The sequence below is a fragment of the Odocoileus virginianus genome, chromosome 2, assembly GCF_023699985.2.
Source record: "Odocoileus virginianus isolate 20LAN1187 ecotype Illinois chromosome 2, Ovbor_1.2, whole genome shotgun sequence".
NCBI lineage: Eukaryota > Metazoa > Chordata > Mammalia > Artiodactyla > Cervidae > Odocoileus > Odocoileus virginianus.
Genome location: NC_069675.1, coordinates 42,480,298 through 42,496,171, shown reverse-complemented (window position 1 = coordinate 42,496,171; position 15,874 = coordinate 42,480,298). Strand labels below are relative to the sequence as shown.

At 43.4% G+C, this 15,874-nt stretch overlaps 1 protein-coding gene across 3 annotated transcripts in view; it reads left to right on the top strand.

Moving 5' to 3' along the window:
• LOC110142965 (E3 SUMO-protein ligase RanBP2-like) overlaps positions 1-15,874 on the top strand; it is a 57,926-nt gene that overhangs the window by 32,848 nt on the left and 9,204 nt on the right. Inside the window, exons 19-24 of one of the 3 annotated variants that reach the window (XM_070478958.1) lie at positions 3,021-3,115; positions 3,941-8,540; positions 9,065-9,142; positions 11,158-11,328; positions 11,943-12,035; positions 12,333-12,511. In XM_070478958.1, coding sequence (XP_070335059.1) covers positions 3,021-3,115; positions 3,941-8,540; positions 9,065-9,142; positions 11,158-11,328; positions 11,943-12,035; positions 12,333-12,511 — 5,216 coding nt within the window. Of the gene's footprint in view, positions 1-3,020; positions 3,116-3,940; positions 8,541-9,064; positions 9,143-11,157; positions 11,329-11,942; positions 12,036-12,332; positions 12,512-12,594; positions 12,760-15,874 lie in introns of those variants that run through there. The other 2 variants (XM_020902434.2, XM_020902438.2) reach the window with 2 other exon arrangements.

Below are 15,874 nucleotides of genomic sequence, written 5' to 3'. Positions count from 1 at the left end.
GAGGAGCTGAGACTGAGCTGGAACTATGCCTTATATTGGAAAAATGTGAACTGATAATTCATTAAGAGATGCCTAATTATGAAACTAAACTTTGGAGAATTATTTTGATGACATTCCGAGAGGTCTGGCAGTCGGGAAATCTTTCATATATGGAAGGAGAGAGTTTGAGCTAGGGTAGAGTGGATTTTTAGGTTGTACTCGTACTTAGCTCTCTGAGCCAGTTTGTCTGTTTGAAACAGAAATAACACTTGCATTGCATGGTTATTGTATTTGTATAGGTTGGGCGGGGGGTGTGTGTGCGTACATCAGGCATTTACTTAGAGTACGCAGTAAACATTCAGTGAACCACAGGGCACAAGGCAGTTGCCCTGTGGGTTGTCTGTGTGCCAGGAGGCATTGTGTGTGTGATTTCATTCAATTACAGTAACCCAGAGTGGGAGATACCATTATGAATTCCCATGTTTAGATGAAATGGGCTTGGAAGATTAGGTGACACCATTATTGTACACGTCGCTATTGGTAGAGGCTTCAGACTCTGGTGCTCTGACTTCAGGCCACGTGCCCCCAGGCAGCCAGAGTGGTGATGAAGACAGGGTTTTTCACGTGGGACAGATTCCTGAAATGGAGGTAATTAGATTAATTGGTTTTAGTTCAAAAGAAAGATTGGGAATGGTGTGGCCTAGTTTAGTACCTTAGTGATGGTCCCTAGGGTCCTCAGAGCAGCTTGTTGTCTTCTCATGACAGTGTCCTTCAAGTGCAACAGGTAACAGAGAAGATCTTTGTGAAGTCAGACTAATGCTGTCAATCATAGGTGTGGATGTGAGGAGCCTGCCAGATTTAAACATTGCCTGCCTTAGGTGCCATACACCATGGTGACCCTGACTGGCAGGGACAGGCTCATGGCTGGCTTCCTCTGGGGCTTTCTAGATGCAGTGTGGTTATCACTGGGCACCTTTTGGGTCACAATTTCTGTTTCTTGTTTGTATGTGCATAGCAGGTCTTCTGGTTGTTAAACACATCTGAACATAACATTCACATTGTCTCATTTTATTCTCGCAAATACCCTGTAGACTGCAGCACACCCTCACTTAACAGGTGAGAGGAGTGGATACCCCAGAGGGCTGCTTGATAGTCACAGTCGCAGGCAGCTCTGGCTCAAGCCAAGAGTCCCAGCTCCTGACCACCCTCCTGAACTCACAGACGGTTTCCTTAATGAAAGTCCAGACGTGCCAGGGTGGCCCTTGTCTGCTGATAGTAGATGACTAAAAACCATCAGTAAGCTCGAATAAGGAAATGCTCAAAAGTACTGATGAGTGTAAAGAAAACTGGAAACTAATCGTGTCACAGAGAGTTCTGCTACCAGTTTGGAGCATTTTTTTCTGGTCCTTTCTGTTTGTATTCATAAGGAATTTTTTTTTATGAGATTGTCACCATATTAGCATTTTGTTCAGAGATGAGTAAGCATGTGTTTTAAATACTACTTTAAGTTCTGAGCATTTTTCTACTCAGTATTCTTTGATGGTACCATTAATGAACACGAGGGCCCCATCACACGGAAGCTCTGCAAGTTTTACTCCCTGGTTTTTATTTCCCGTTGCTGGTGTTGTAATTATTGCTGTGAACACAATCCTAGGATTCCAGGGGTTTATAAGATTTTTTGTGTTGGGGAATTGCTTTCCTGAAAAACTGTGCCAGTTTTACACTTTTTTTTACACTCCAGGATCTGGTAGTGCCTGTCTGTTCACATTCTTGCCAGTTATTAACTATTATCAGTTTATTAAAACCTTGCCAATTTTTAAAAGCAAAAATAATATCAGCTTTTAAATTTTTGGTTTTTTAATACTAGGAATGTCCAGCACACTTAGATTTCATGAGTTACCTATTCATTTGGTGCTTTTTCTCTGTAGGATTTTTTTGGGTAGGTTTATAAGACATCTGAACTGTTTCTTTCACTCTCAGTGATAATGTCACTAGTTAAATTTCAGATGTTATAATTCTTATCCCATATATATCCATCCACTTGTTCTGTGTTCTTTGCCTGTTTTCTCCCAGGAATGTTTCAGAGGAGCCCCTGCAAGCAGCGCATTAGTTTCCCTGCTCAGCTGTGGGCTTCTCCAGTGGCGCTGCCTCTGTGTTACTGTGCAGGGAGCACAGGCGGCCTGGTTTACCCTCACTGGGCCTTTGCAGGACTTTCCAGAGTCGGCTGGTCAGCACCTGTTGGGTCACAGTTTCCACTTCCTCCTTGTGTAAAGTTATAAATGATCTTTAAGTTGTTTTGTTTTCTGGTAAAACTTTCATAAAACAGATCAGGCAAGTGGCTTTCGGTTGTTTTTACCATCAACAGGAGTGTCTTCTAGTTGTTGGTTTCCTGGTGACAGACACGTACACAAAGCAGGTGGGGCAAATAGTTTGGGCACCAGCTCGAGTGTTAGTCATGTTGTAGCCTGTTTATTAAGCCAAGAAGCAGATTTTGTGTTACTTTTGAGATCCTTTATGTGACTTTGCCAGGTGATTTTTGACCTGAATGTTGTTGTTAGCTTGAGTATAAAATGCAACCTTGTCATTCTGCAGATTTTCAAGCCTCACTTCAAAATTGTGGCCCTGAGGCCATCACATTTGTTTTGGTTCCTTAAGTCCTTCCTGTGGCCAGTGTCTTCCCCCATATTCCTGATGTGGCAGGACTGTGTCTTCACATCGAGCCCCTCTTTCTCAGGAAGGGGGCCCACCACTCCTCTTAGCTCCTTCTGGTGCTCACTGTGGGGGCTTTCTTGGTGCCCACCTGCTGCTGCCTTCACTGCTCCTGTTACACTTGGCAGTTGTTCTAGTTTGTCATTTGATAATCATCTTTATGGTGTATTTTGATGTATAGAAAAATTTTAAAAGTCTCTGTAGTTAAATCTTTGATTTCTACTGCTTTTGTATTTATAGTTCTTGCCTAGATAGTGCTACCTGCAGCATAGATTTTTTTTTAACAGTGTTTTCTTTCTTTTCTTTTTTTTTTCTTGTTTTTTTTTTTTTAGTTGCAACTACTGGCCATTCAGTATGTTATAGTCAGTCACCAGCATATAATACCCAGTATCTACTCAGACCAGCAGCTAATGTTACTCCCACAAAGGTAACAAAGGAATAATTTATGTTTATAAATATCTCCTTTTTAATTGTCCAAGCTTCCTACAGATTAATTCAAGAAGTAATTAAACATTAAAAGTTAAATGTCCCATGAGGTATAGGTATTTTAAATTTCTCTCTGGATAGAGAAGATATGTTTCTTAGTTATCTAATTTTAATACCATATATGTGAACATCTAGAATATTTTTGAACAGGAGTGGTGGTGGTGGGAGCTTCATCGTCTGGTTGTGAAAGAGGCAGGACTGTGATGCACTCCCTGGAGCACTGTGGGTGGCACTCGCAGGCCTAGGCACTGTGACCAAGTGTCCATGGAGACCAGCCCCAGCAGAGCTGGGCAGAGACTGGGGTTTGGGTGCATCCAGGCCCTGGCTCTTAACTTCTCTGTGCCTTATGTATAGAATGATACTAGTGCCTTAGTTTGTAGGGTTTGAGAATATTAAAATAAGGTACTATGTGTACAGAACTTGAAGCTATGCCCAAGTGGCACATGAACAATTGTCAGTGCTCATCGTCATCATCATCATTATCAACATCATTTGACACTGTGTTTAGGAGTGAGGAAAGTATTTATTCTACGGATCTAGTGTAGGAGAATTAGATGTGTAAGGTGCTGTTTTTGGTTAAGGCGATTTTTGGGACATGCCAAGAACTAGAGCTGTAAGTACCTTGTAGCAATGTCTTAAGAACACACTGTTATGCTCTAGTGGTGTATTTATACTCATGCTTGAGGTTCTTGAGAATTGGTTTGTATCGAGATAAGCTATAGTTTTATGGACAGCCTACAAAAGTGTTCACTTTGTCTTTTTCCAGGGGCCGGTTTATGGCATGAACAGGCTTCCACCTCAGCAGCACGTCTACGGCTACCCCCAGCAGATGCACACGCCGCCCGTGCAGAGCTCATCAGCGTGCATGTTCTCTCAAGACATGTATGGCCCCCCATTGCGTTTTGAGTCTCCTGCAACAGGAATTCTGTCACCCAGGGGTGATGATTACTTTAATTACAATGTTCAACAGACGAGCACAAATCCACCTTTGCCAGAACCAGGTTATTTTACAAAACCTCCACTTGCAGCACATGCTTCAAGGTCTGCAGAACCTAAGGTTTTAGAATTTGGAAAAACCAATTTTGTTCACCCAGTGCCTGGTGAAGGAATGAGGCCATCTCTGGCAGCACCTGCACATACAACACAGCCGACTCCTTTCAAATTTAATTCAAATTTCAAGTCAAATGATGGTGACTTCACGTTTTCCTCACCACAGGTTGTGGCACAGCCCCCTTCTACGACTTACAACAATAATGAAAGCCTCTTAGGTCTGCTGACTTCAGATAAACCTTTGCAGGGAGATGGGTACAGTGGACCAAAAGCTGCTCAAAACATGGGACCTCGAAATACGTTCAATTTTGGAAGCAAAAATGTGCCTGGAATTTCATTAACCGAGAACATGGGTACAAATCAGCCAAAGAATTCTGGTTTTCGACGCAGTGATGATATGTTTACTTTCTACAGCCCAGGGAAATCAGTGTTCGGAGTGCCTGCCACAGAGCCCGCCAGCAAGGGTCACGATGCTGATGGGGGAAGTGCACAGGGGGACGAGGAGGATGATGGCCCTCACTTTGAGCCCGTGGTGCCTCTTCCTGACAAGATCGAAGTGAGGACTGGTGAGGAGGACGAGGAGGAGTTCTTCTGCAATCGTGCAAAGTTGTATCGCTTCGATGCAGCATCCCGAGAGTGGAAGGAGCGTGGAATCGGCAATGTTAAGATCCTCAGGCACAAAACCTCCGGTAAAATCCGCCTGCTCATGAGACGTGAGCAGGTGCTGAAGATCTGTGCAAATCACTACATCAGCCCAGACATGGCCCTTGCCCCTAACGCTGGCTCAGACAGGTCCTTTGTGTGGTATGCTCTGGACTATGCCGATGAGTCGCCCAAACCAGAGCAGCTGGCCATTAGGTTCAAGACGCCTGAGGAGGCAGCCCTTTTCAAGTGCAAGTTTGAAGAGGCCCAGAGCCTGTTGAAAGCCTCAGGAGCAAATGTAGCCACAACCACCCATCAGGCCACGAGAACTATAAAAGAACCCACAGGTCATGACAGTAAGGATATTGACAAATCTGATGGCATGACTATGAATTTTGAATTTCAGGTTGCAAAGAAAGAAGGGTCTTGGTGGCATTGCAACATCTGCTCACTGAAGAACATGGCAACTGCTAAGAAGTGTATATCATGCCAGAATCTAAACCCAGGCAGTAAGGAGCTCCTCGGCCCACCATTAGTTGAAACTGTCTCGGCTCCTAAACCCGGCTCAGAACATACGCCCGGTAGATCTGCTCTGGTGACTCTAAAGAAGGAAGGACACTGGGACTGTGGTGTTTGTTTAGTAAGAAATGACCCCACTGTGTCTCAATGCATTGAATGTCAGAGTAAAAAGCCTGCTAGCAAAAGTGGATCTCCACTTGTTAAGCAGCCTTCCTTTAAATTTGGCCAGGGAGATCTTCCTAAGACTGCCAGCAGTGATTTCAAATCCGTTTTTTCAGTAAAGGAGGGACAGTGGGATTGCAGTGTTTGCTTGAGAGGAAATGAAGGAAGTTCTGTGAAATGTGAGGCTTGTCAGACTCCACGGAAACAAAGTTCACCTGCCTTCACTGCCCCAGCACCTGCCTCGTTAAAGTTTGGTACTTCAGAGACAAGCAAGGCTCCAAAGAGTGGATTTGAAGGCATTTTCACCAAGAAGGAAGGACAGTGGGATTGCTCAGTGCAAAATGAGGCCAGCACGGCCGAGTGTGTGGCCTGTCAGAACCCAGGTCAGAATCCTCCAGCTTCTGCTGCTCCAGCACCTGCTTCTTCAGAAACAGGCAAGGCTCCAAAGAGTAGACTTGAGGAGCTGTTCGCCAAGAAGGAGGGACAGTGGGATTGCAATGTCTGCATGATACGAAATGAAGGAAGTTCTCCAAAATGTGTGGCTTGTGGTGCCTCTAACCCAACCCAGAACCCTGCTGCAGAAGTGCCTCTCACTTTCCCTGTGGGCTCCACAGCTGAGGCAAGTAACTCCTGTGCAAGTCAGACAGGAACAGGATTTAAGAGTAACTTTTCAGAAAAAGCCTTTAAGTTTGCCAATGCAGAACAGGGATTTAAATTTGGGCTCGTGGATCAGGAAAATGCACCTTCATTTAAATTTCAGAGTTCTTCTAATACAGACTCTAAATCAGCAAAGGAAGGATTTAGTTTTTCTGTCCCTGTGTCTGCTGGTGGGTTTAAATTTGGCATTCAAGAGACAGAAAATCAGGAGAAGACTACTGAGAAGTCCTTTGGCGAGGATACTGGTGGTCAGGCTCAAGATACTGGTGGTCAGAAAGACGGGAGTACTGTGATCTTTGGTCAGACTGGCAGCACTTTCACCTTTGCAGATCTTGCCAAGTCAAATTCAGGAGAAGGGTTTCAGTTTGGCAAAAAAGACCCCAATTTCAAGGGATTTTCAGGTGCTGGAGAGAAGTTATTCTCATCACAAAGTAGTAAACTAGCTGATAAAGTGGACGCTTGTGCTGATCATGAGAAAGATGATGATGCCTATAAGACCGAGGACAGTGACGACATCCATTTTGAACCAGTCGTCCAGATGCCTGAGAAAGTGGAGCTGGTCACAGGAGAGGAAGATGAGAAAGTTCTTTACTCACAGCGGGTGAAATTATTTAGGTTTGATGCTGAGATAAGTCAGTGGAAAGAAAGGGGCTTGGGGAACTTAAAAATCCTCAAAAACGAAGTCAACGGCAAACTGCGGATGCTGATGCGGAGAGAACAGGTGCTAAAGGTGTGTGCCAACCACTGGATCACCACCACCATGCACCTGAAGCCCCTCTCCGGCTCGGACAGGGCTTGGATGTGGTTGGCCAGTGACTTTTCTGATGGCGATGCCAAACTCGAGCAGCTGGCGGCAAAATTCAAGACACCTGAACTGGCTGAAGAATTCAAGCAGAAATTTGAGGAATGCCAGCGACTTCTGTTAGACATTCCCCTGCAGACTCCCCATAAGCTTGTGGATACTGGCAGGGCCGCCAAGTTAATACAGAGAGCGGAAGAAATGAAGAGTGGGCTAAAAGATTTCAAGACGTTTTTGACGAACGATCAGACAAAAGTCAGTGAGGAAGACAGTAAGGATTCCAGAGCAGGAGCTGCCACTGCTGCCGATGTGAGTGGCGCGCCAAACACTGAGACCACGGGGCCCACCCTGGAGTGGGACAACTATGACCTCAGGGAGGACGCCTTGGACGACAGTGTGAGCAGCAGCTCTGTGCATGCCTCCCCGCTAGCCAGCAGCCCCGTGAGGAAAAACCTCTTCCGCTTCGGCGAGTCTACCACTGGCTTTAACTTCAGCTTCAAGTCTGCTCTGAGCCCGTCCAAGTCCCCTGGCAAGTTGAATCAGAGTGGGGCCTCAGTGGGCACGGATGAAGACTCTGATGTCACTCAGGAGGAGGAGAGAGACGGACAGCACTTCGAGCCTGTTGTCCCTTTGCCTGATCTAGTCGAGGTGTCCAGTGGGGAAGAAAACGAACAAGTTGTTTTTAGTCACAGAGCCAAACTCTACAGGTATGATAAAGATGCTGGTCAGTGGAAAGAAAGAGGCATCGGCGATATAAAAATTTTACAGAACTACGAAAACAAGCAAGTTCGTATAGTGATGAGAAGGGACCAGGTATTAAAACTTTGTGCCAACCACAGAATAACTCCAGACATGACTTTGCAAAATATGAAAGGGACCGAAAGAGTGTGGGTGTGGACTGCATGTGATTTTGCAGATGGAGAAAGAAAAATAGAACATTTAGCTGTTCGTTTTAAACTACAGGATGTTGCAGACTCATTTAAGAAAATATTTGATGAAGCAAAAGTGGCCCAAGAAAAAGATTTTTTGATAACCCCTCACGTTGCTCGTTCGACCACTCCCAGGGAGTCACCTTGTGGGAAAATGGCTGTTGCTGTGTTAGAAGAAACCACCAGAGAACGAACTGATTTGTCTCAGGGTGATGATGCGGCAGACACAACCTCAGAAATTGGCGGGGTGTCTGGCACCCCTGAAACAACAACAAAAGCAGTAGTTTCACCCCCAAAGTTTGTATTTGGTTCTGAGTCTGTTAAAAGCATTTTTAGCAGTGAAAAGTCAAAACCATTTGCATTTGGCAACAGTTCAGCTACTGGATCATTGTTTGGATTTAGTTTTAACACACCTCTGAAAAATAACAGTAGTGAAGCCAGTTCAGCAGCCCAGAGTGGATCTGAGAGAAAAGTGGAACCTGGTGGTTGCCAGGAGTCGCAGAACTCTGATCTCAAACCGGCTTCTGACGGCAAAGTCAAAAACACCTCTCCTGCTTTTCTGAAGGAGCAGTTCTCAACCAGCCACACGTTTAAAACTCCAGAAAAGGGTAAGCGCTTGGTCTTTAGATGAGGCAGACTTTGTCTTCCTCTCACCCTCTCTCCCTCCCCACTTTCCTTCCGAAAATATGTCTGTGTGGGTTGTTTTCTTCCCTAAACCGGTTTAGTGGTGAGTGTTCAGCAGCAGCAGAGAGGGTGTGTGCACGTTGTTGAGATGTCGGCTTCAGGGAGACATGTCTGTCCACAGAGCACAAGAACTCAGCTCAGCACTGGGTCCAGGCCACTAGCACTCAAATCCTGAGGGTTCACTTGAAGCTAGTGACTTCAGTAGGTTTGTTCTGCAGTTACTACCCTTATGTTCTTGGACGGTACTGCATGCTCACATTTTAGGTAAGGCAATCTGGCCATGAGCAGTCTTGGCAATGAGCAAAGAATGAAAGCCTTGGGATAGGATAGGTGGATGTGTGGGACAGCCACATTGGTGTAAATGGACGGAATCTGGCTTTTATATTTTAAAATTGCGTTCATTTTAATTCACAAAATGTTCAAAAATGAAATACTCTTTATTTTCTAGGATTTAATTTTAGCCTTTTTAAATCTAATCCAATGGCTTTTTGGACCAGCACCCCTTCCTCCCAGCCTGAGAACAGAGGTACAGAGCTGGCACTGGCAGTATGCTAGGGCGTCCGCTTGTCAGCAGCTGCTGGTGCTCAGCAGTGTAACTGGCTGTATGAGATCAAGTGCCTGATGCTGCAGCGTGCATGTGACAAGGCTTTCGTGAGCCCGTAACACTGCTCTCCTACTTGGATGTCATGTTTTCTCACATGTTGTACTCCGTCTTTTCGAGGTGGATCTGTGTGGTCTTTACCATGTCTGTTTTGTACATCATCATTTTCTCCTGTGATTAGTGAAGACCTGTGTGTCACCTAACCATCACTGTCTGCTTCTGTCCAGACACGGTAGCAGCAGCATGTGGACCACAGGGAACCTAGGCTCCCTGGTTGACAAAGATCCTGTGTGTGAAAGTCTGCCCTATTGGAAGAGCTCCCCCGTATCTCGCTATTCCCAGTTAGAGCAGGCCCCTTGTGGAGTCATGCTGGAGTGGAGTGGAGTGGAGTGGAGGACTCAGCAGTGCGCTCTGTGAGAGACCCTCAGGAGCAGGCTGTGGAGACCAAGACTCACCCCCAGAAGGACAGCTGTGTTTCGGATGCCAGACAGCTGCAGTAATCAAGTGACCACCTGTGATTTCTAGGAGCTCAGTTGTAAAGTACACAGGTTGTGCTCCTAACTGCAGCAGCTCTTAATGTTTATGATTAAGGATGCAGTATTTGAAAAGTTGTGTGGCGTGTGTGTGTGTGTGTGTGTGTGTGTGTGTGTGTGTGTGTACATACTTGTGCACAGACTCTGTGGACCCTAGCCAAAGAGCCCTGGTCTGGGAGCAAATGCTCTGACATACTGCTGCGGGACAAAGCCCAGTTCTCAGGTGCGAGAACGTCCTGGTTTCAGACGACCTTAAGAGATGGGGACTTGAGACTGAGGCCCAAGGAGGCCATCTCATTTAACAGGAATCTGTCTCACAGTGTCCTCTTCATGGGGCCTGGCCAAGAACTGATGCTCAGTTTTTGTAACAAAGGAGAGAGAGTGAAAGGCTGGTTCAGCATTTTAAAGAGCTGTTTTCTGGATCAGCATCATCCAGTAGAAATAAAGTATGACCAGTATATGTAATTTTAAAATTTCTAGTATCAGCGTTTGAAAATAAAAGGAAACAGGTGAAATAAGAGAAACAGATGAAGTTAAATTTAATAATCTATTCAACTTAGCCCATTACATCCAGAGTACCCTTTCAATCTCTGATCAGTATGAAAAATGAGATTATCCCCCTTTCTTTTTTCCACATGTTCAAAACCCTGTGTGTGTTTTCCCACATGGAGTACATCTCACTTTGGACTGGTTGCACTTGCACTGCTTCACAGCCACACTCCATGACTTTGCTTGCTCTGTTAGAAGTCCTTTCTTACAGACCATGACCTATTGTGTGAAGAGTTTCTTTTCTCCCCATCTTTTGCCTTTTTGGTGGTGGTCGTGGTTCTTCAGCGAACAGACATTGTCTTAGATGCTTACAGTATGATTTACCCAGAGGGTAACAGGTTTAATTTAATGTTATCATGCTTGGAAATACAGGAAAGTGGATGTAATTCTAATCATTCACCGGCCTTGGCAGTTGTTAGCTTTCTTTGTAGGGTCTCATTGGTACTGGCTTTGAGTTAGTTTTGTATTTATACTAATATTTGCTCATGATTTCTTTAATTTTTTTCAGTTGTAGCAAATGCATGGATACTTTGCTAAACCATTTAGTATGCCAAGTATGGTTATGGCAGCACTCTTAAAATACCTTTTTAAATTTATAGCCATCAGTAGTATTTTCTTCGGTGGTTAGTTACTGAAAGTAAAATGGATTTATTTCCTGGTTATTAAGGTTATTAGAACATTTCCTCAGGCTTCTAACTCTGACAGTTATTATGAGCTGTGTCCACATCAGAATGTGTGTTTTCATCAGCATGCTGTTTTAACCTAAAAATGAAGTTCCAAGATTTTTATTTGACTTACAATATTGGTATTAATTACCTACCACCTTGTCTTTATCAGTCTTTCTGACTTGTCTTGTAGTGGAAGAGAGGAAAAAACCTGAGGATCTTCCCTCTGATGATGATGTTCTCATTGTGTATGAGCTAACCCCAACCCCTGAGCAAAGAGCTCTTGCAAGCAGACTTCAGCTTCCCCCCACATTTTTCTGCTATAAGAACAGGCCAGACTACATCAGCGAGGAGGAGGAAGACGGTGAGTCTCTTGTTGCTGTAGAGCATTCTGTTCATGCTCATCGTAGTGAACGGGCCTCATGAAGTTACTTTAAGCCTCCTGGAGCCCCCACCCCTGCTGTTCGTGCAGGTCCGTGTTGATTCTAAATGTGTGTGAACAGTCAGTGGATGTCATGGTTAGAAGAGCTGCCTTTGTGTGTCCGCATTCCCCCGGTCTTTGCTGTGAACAGGACAGGTGTTCTGAGGGGACTGAAAGCAGTTCTGATTTCCCCCGAGTCTCAGAGGGGTGGCTGAGCCATGCAGCAAGAACGGGGTCTGAGTAGGAAAGCTCTATGGACCCCATCTGAGTTCTCAGGCAGGGACTTACGGGCTCAAAATAATTTCGGTAGGACATTTGGGCAGTGATTTAGAGGACTGGATTGTAGGAACTGGAGAAAGGCATTCAGAGCCCCAAAATGCCAGAGCAGCTTAGACTAGGTGTTTGGGTGCAGAATCAGGAAATTGGTTGCTATTTGGATGTAGGGAGTAAGGGAGAGTGAATGGGAAGTTGCAGATAATTTTCCTAGATTCCTGACTGGGAAATCTCCTGAAAGTTACTGCAATTTCTTTTATTTATTTAATAAATTATACTTTAAGATGAAGATTTCGACACAGCTGTCAAGAAACTCAATGGAAAACTGTATCTGGATGACTCAGAAACATGTAGACTATCAGAAGAAAATCTAACAGGTATGTAACATTAAAACAAATAATTTAAAGTGTTTTTTAAAAATCTTCTGTTTAAAGGAATCTCCCAATCTGCTTACATTGGTGAATTGCAGTTTTGCCTTGGTGATTTAAAATATTTAAAAATAATGTGAAGGGAAAACATCACTCCTGGTGGTGCTAGTTCTCCATTAGCATCCAGGGTCTTAGTGTTTGGGTCTTTAATCTGTAGGTGACATTGTGGGCCATTATTGTGGAGTTGGTTGGGCTTCATCTACTTTTATCTTAACTTTCCTTTGTTTGCGTTGCCTGGATTTTCAGATAATGAGAAAGAATGTGTTATTGTTTGGGAAAAGAAGCCAACAGTTGAAGAGAAGGCAAAAGCAGACACTCTGAAGCTTCCGCCTACATTTTTTTGTGGCGTCTGCAGTGACACTGATGAGGACAATGGAAATGCGGACGACTTTCAGTCGGAGCTTCAGAAAGTGCAGGAGGCACAAGTAAGACTGTCTCTGGCATTCCTTCTGGCTCAGTCGCCTTTGTTGATGCAATAAACTAGAGTGTTCTTAGCACATGGTAACAGTAGGGTGCATCTGGCAAGTGGGTGGGCGCCTTGGTCAGCTCTGGCTAGAGGATGAGAAACTGTTTTCTGGGCAGAGGACCAGAAGGCCCACCTATCACTGCTGCGTGTGTGCTGGGTTTGAGAAGTTGCAGTGGTAGCATGGACGATGCTGATGTCCCTGACAAGGTCTACTGCCGTACCAAGAACGAATTAAGTGCTATACTTTTTGTGCCTGTTACATGATTCTGGAGTGGGCAGAGTGGATAGGAAATAGCATTTGAAGCCTAGTTTTCATGATCTGTATACTTGGCTTTTTGTAAGTTCATGATCTGACTACTTTCTTAGTTCAAGTGTAGTCATTTTAATAGTTGTCAGCACCTTGGTGTCTGAATTTGTGTTCCACAGAAACTAGAACACTAGTCGTTTATAATTGTTTACAATATTGACATAATCAGAATGGTTCCTTGCTCCTCATGAAATACTTTTTTAAAAATTGTTGTAAATATGGTAAAAATAAAGTAGGTCCTGGAGTTGGGAATGCAGTGTTTTCTTTAACGGATACATGAGAAGAGTGTGAGATGGCCAGCATGCGTCCTGATCTGTGGAAGACTTACTGACCTTCACTGTCTGTTTGACACTGAGGAGTAGCCAGCCTGCTCTCTCAGCTGTCCATCGAGGCTGTGCCGGCTCTTCCGTAGGTGTAAACTTGTTCATCAGTGCACAAGAGCTAACGTAGACACAGCCCTCCCTCATTTATAACCAGATAGGTTTATTTGTGGAAGTACTATTTAAAGTTTCTGCATTCAGCTGTGCTGAATCCAAAGTGTATTTCCGTCACTCGGCTGTTTCCCTGTCTCAGTGGCAGTGCACAGTGTGTGGTTTCTGTCAGTCACCTCTAATCACTGCTGCTGGAGGCATTGGCATGCGGTCATTCACTTGGCAGATGCAGTCCAGTCATACTAAGTGAACAGTGCAGTTAAATATGGCTTCACTTTTCTTTGTGCAAAACTGAAAAATAAACTTAACATTTTTTAATGTATTTCAAGCCTTAAAAATAGAACTGAGAAGTAATCTCAGTGCTGATGCACATGCTGAGTTGTACAGTGTTTATTCTTTTCCTGCTTGTAGTGTCCACAGGACTTGGTCTCTTTTGTCAGTGTACTATGCTGTTCATAGCTATTAAAATATCTTATTTGAGTGACTGTTGTGTTATCATTGTCATAAGTTAAAATCTTTTTGTAAAATATCCTGTAACACAATATTCTTTAAATAAAAATCCTAGGGGCTCCTTTTGCCACAGAAACTAAATGTGGTAAGTCACTATAAGGGTGGGAAAAAAATTGTTTCAGTGAATTGTAATTTTGGAGGAGAGTGCACTTTGATAGACAGAGGTGAAACAGAACTAACAGCCATTAAACTAAAATGTTCTGTGGATGGATGTAGATGATGTCCTCTTACGACACATCTTTCCTGCTTTACACTGATTCATTCCTGACTACATGAACTCTTGACATGCACAATCCTGGCTTAAAGTGCTTGAGCATGCTGTGGTTACAGGTGCTGACTGTGTGCCGGGACTGCCAAGGGTCAGGGTGCAGTGCTGAACGAGGGAGCAGCCTTTGGATTTGTCTACAGGAGTTTCTTGTTCATGGCCTCTTAAGTGGAGGATGTGTTAGGAGCTGAATTATGACATTCCTCTCCCAAGTAATCTAGTCAGCATTTCGGGGGTGACATTTATTGTTGTTTAATTCACCCACTTTCATCATCCCCAAAAGAAGCCCTGTTAACCTCTAACAGTCATCACCCTTCCCATTTCTCCCTGTCTCCCCTAGGCCTGGATAACCACTGATGTACCATTTCTGTCTCTGATTTGCCTTTCTGACATTTCATATAAACATCATAATATGTGGTCCTTTGTGTCTGGCTTCTTTAATTTAGTAAGTTTTTGTGATATATCCACATTGTAGCATTTATCTGTACTTGGTCCTTTTATGGCCAAATAACATTCCAGTGTATGAATTTATCACATTTTATTTATCCGTTCATGTGTTTAATGCCCATTTGGGTTGTTTCTTCTTTTTGGCTATAATAAACACTACTACTGTGATAGCCTAAATCATTTGACACAAACAGAGTGGACTACCATTTCCTTTTGTTTCAGTCATTAAGAAATAATGACTTTTTTCATTTATATTTTTCAAGTTCATAAGTAAAATTCACTTTTTGTTGTGTGTATGTTTTCTGTGAGTTCTTAAACATGCCTGAGTTCTTGTAATCCCCGCCGTAGGCAGCATACAGAATAGTTCCAGACCCCAAAGAATTCCTTCCTACTGTCTCTTTCAGTTCAGATCCCTCCCCACCCAGAACCTCTGCAGCCACTGATCTGCTTGTTTCTGCCTTTTCCAGATTGGCATGAATGGAATTATACAGCATGTAAGCTCTGATATGAACTTTTCTCACTTAGCACAGTGCCTCTGAGATGTGGCCCGGTCACTGTGTGTAGTGATAGTGCATTCCTTTCTGCCACCAGCTGGTATTCCGGACTTTGTACATTCACTGTCTTTAATCCTTGAAGAATGTTGTTTTATTTTGCTCTTTCTAGTTTAAGTGGAAGCTTAAATTAACTGATTTTAAGACAGTTTGTTTCTAATAAACATTTTAAGTTCCTATAAGAGCTGTTTAGCTCTATCTTACAAGTCTTAATATGAGATATTTTCACTTTCATTCAGTTCAAACTATTAATTTTCCTTGAGACGTTCTTTTTGACAAATGCATTGGATAAAAGTATGTTTCTTCCGAATATTCGGTTTTCCAGATGTCATTGTTACTGATTTATAGTTTAATTCCATTATTGTCTATAAGTGTATTTTGAATAATTTCAGTTCTTACAGAATTCTTGACGACTGTTTCAGTGGGTGTTCATTGTACACTTGAGAAGAATGTAATTTTTTTTTGTTTTGCATTGAAAACAGGTTTTTAAATCAAATCAGTTGATGCTGTAGTGTCCAAGTCCAGTGTATCCTTGCTAATTTTTCATCTGCTTGTTGTGTTGATTATTGACAAGAGTGTTGCCCAGCAAATCTGCTTCTCCTGTCAGTTTTTGTTGCATGTACCCTGTTAGGGAGTGTTCCATCTGCTTGTTTTCTGGAACACACTGTAGGAATTAGTGATATTTCTTTCTTAAATATTTGATAGAACTTACCACTGAAACCACCAGGCCAGGTACTTTTTTTTTTGTAAGGATGTATTAATTGATAATACATTTTCTCTAATAAATATAGGCCAATTCATTTTATCTGTT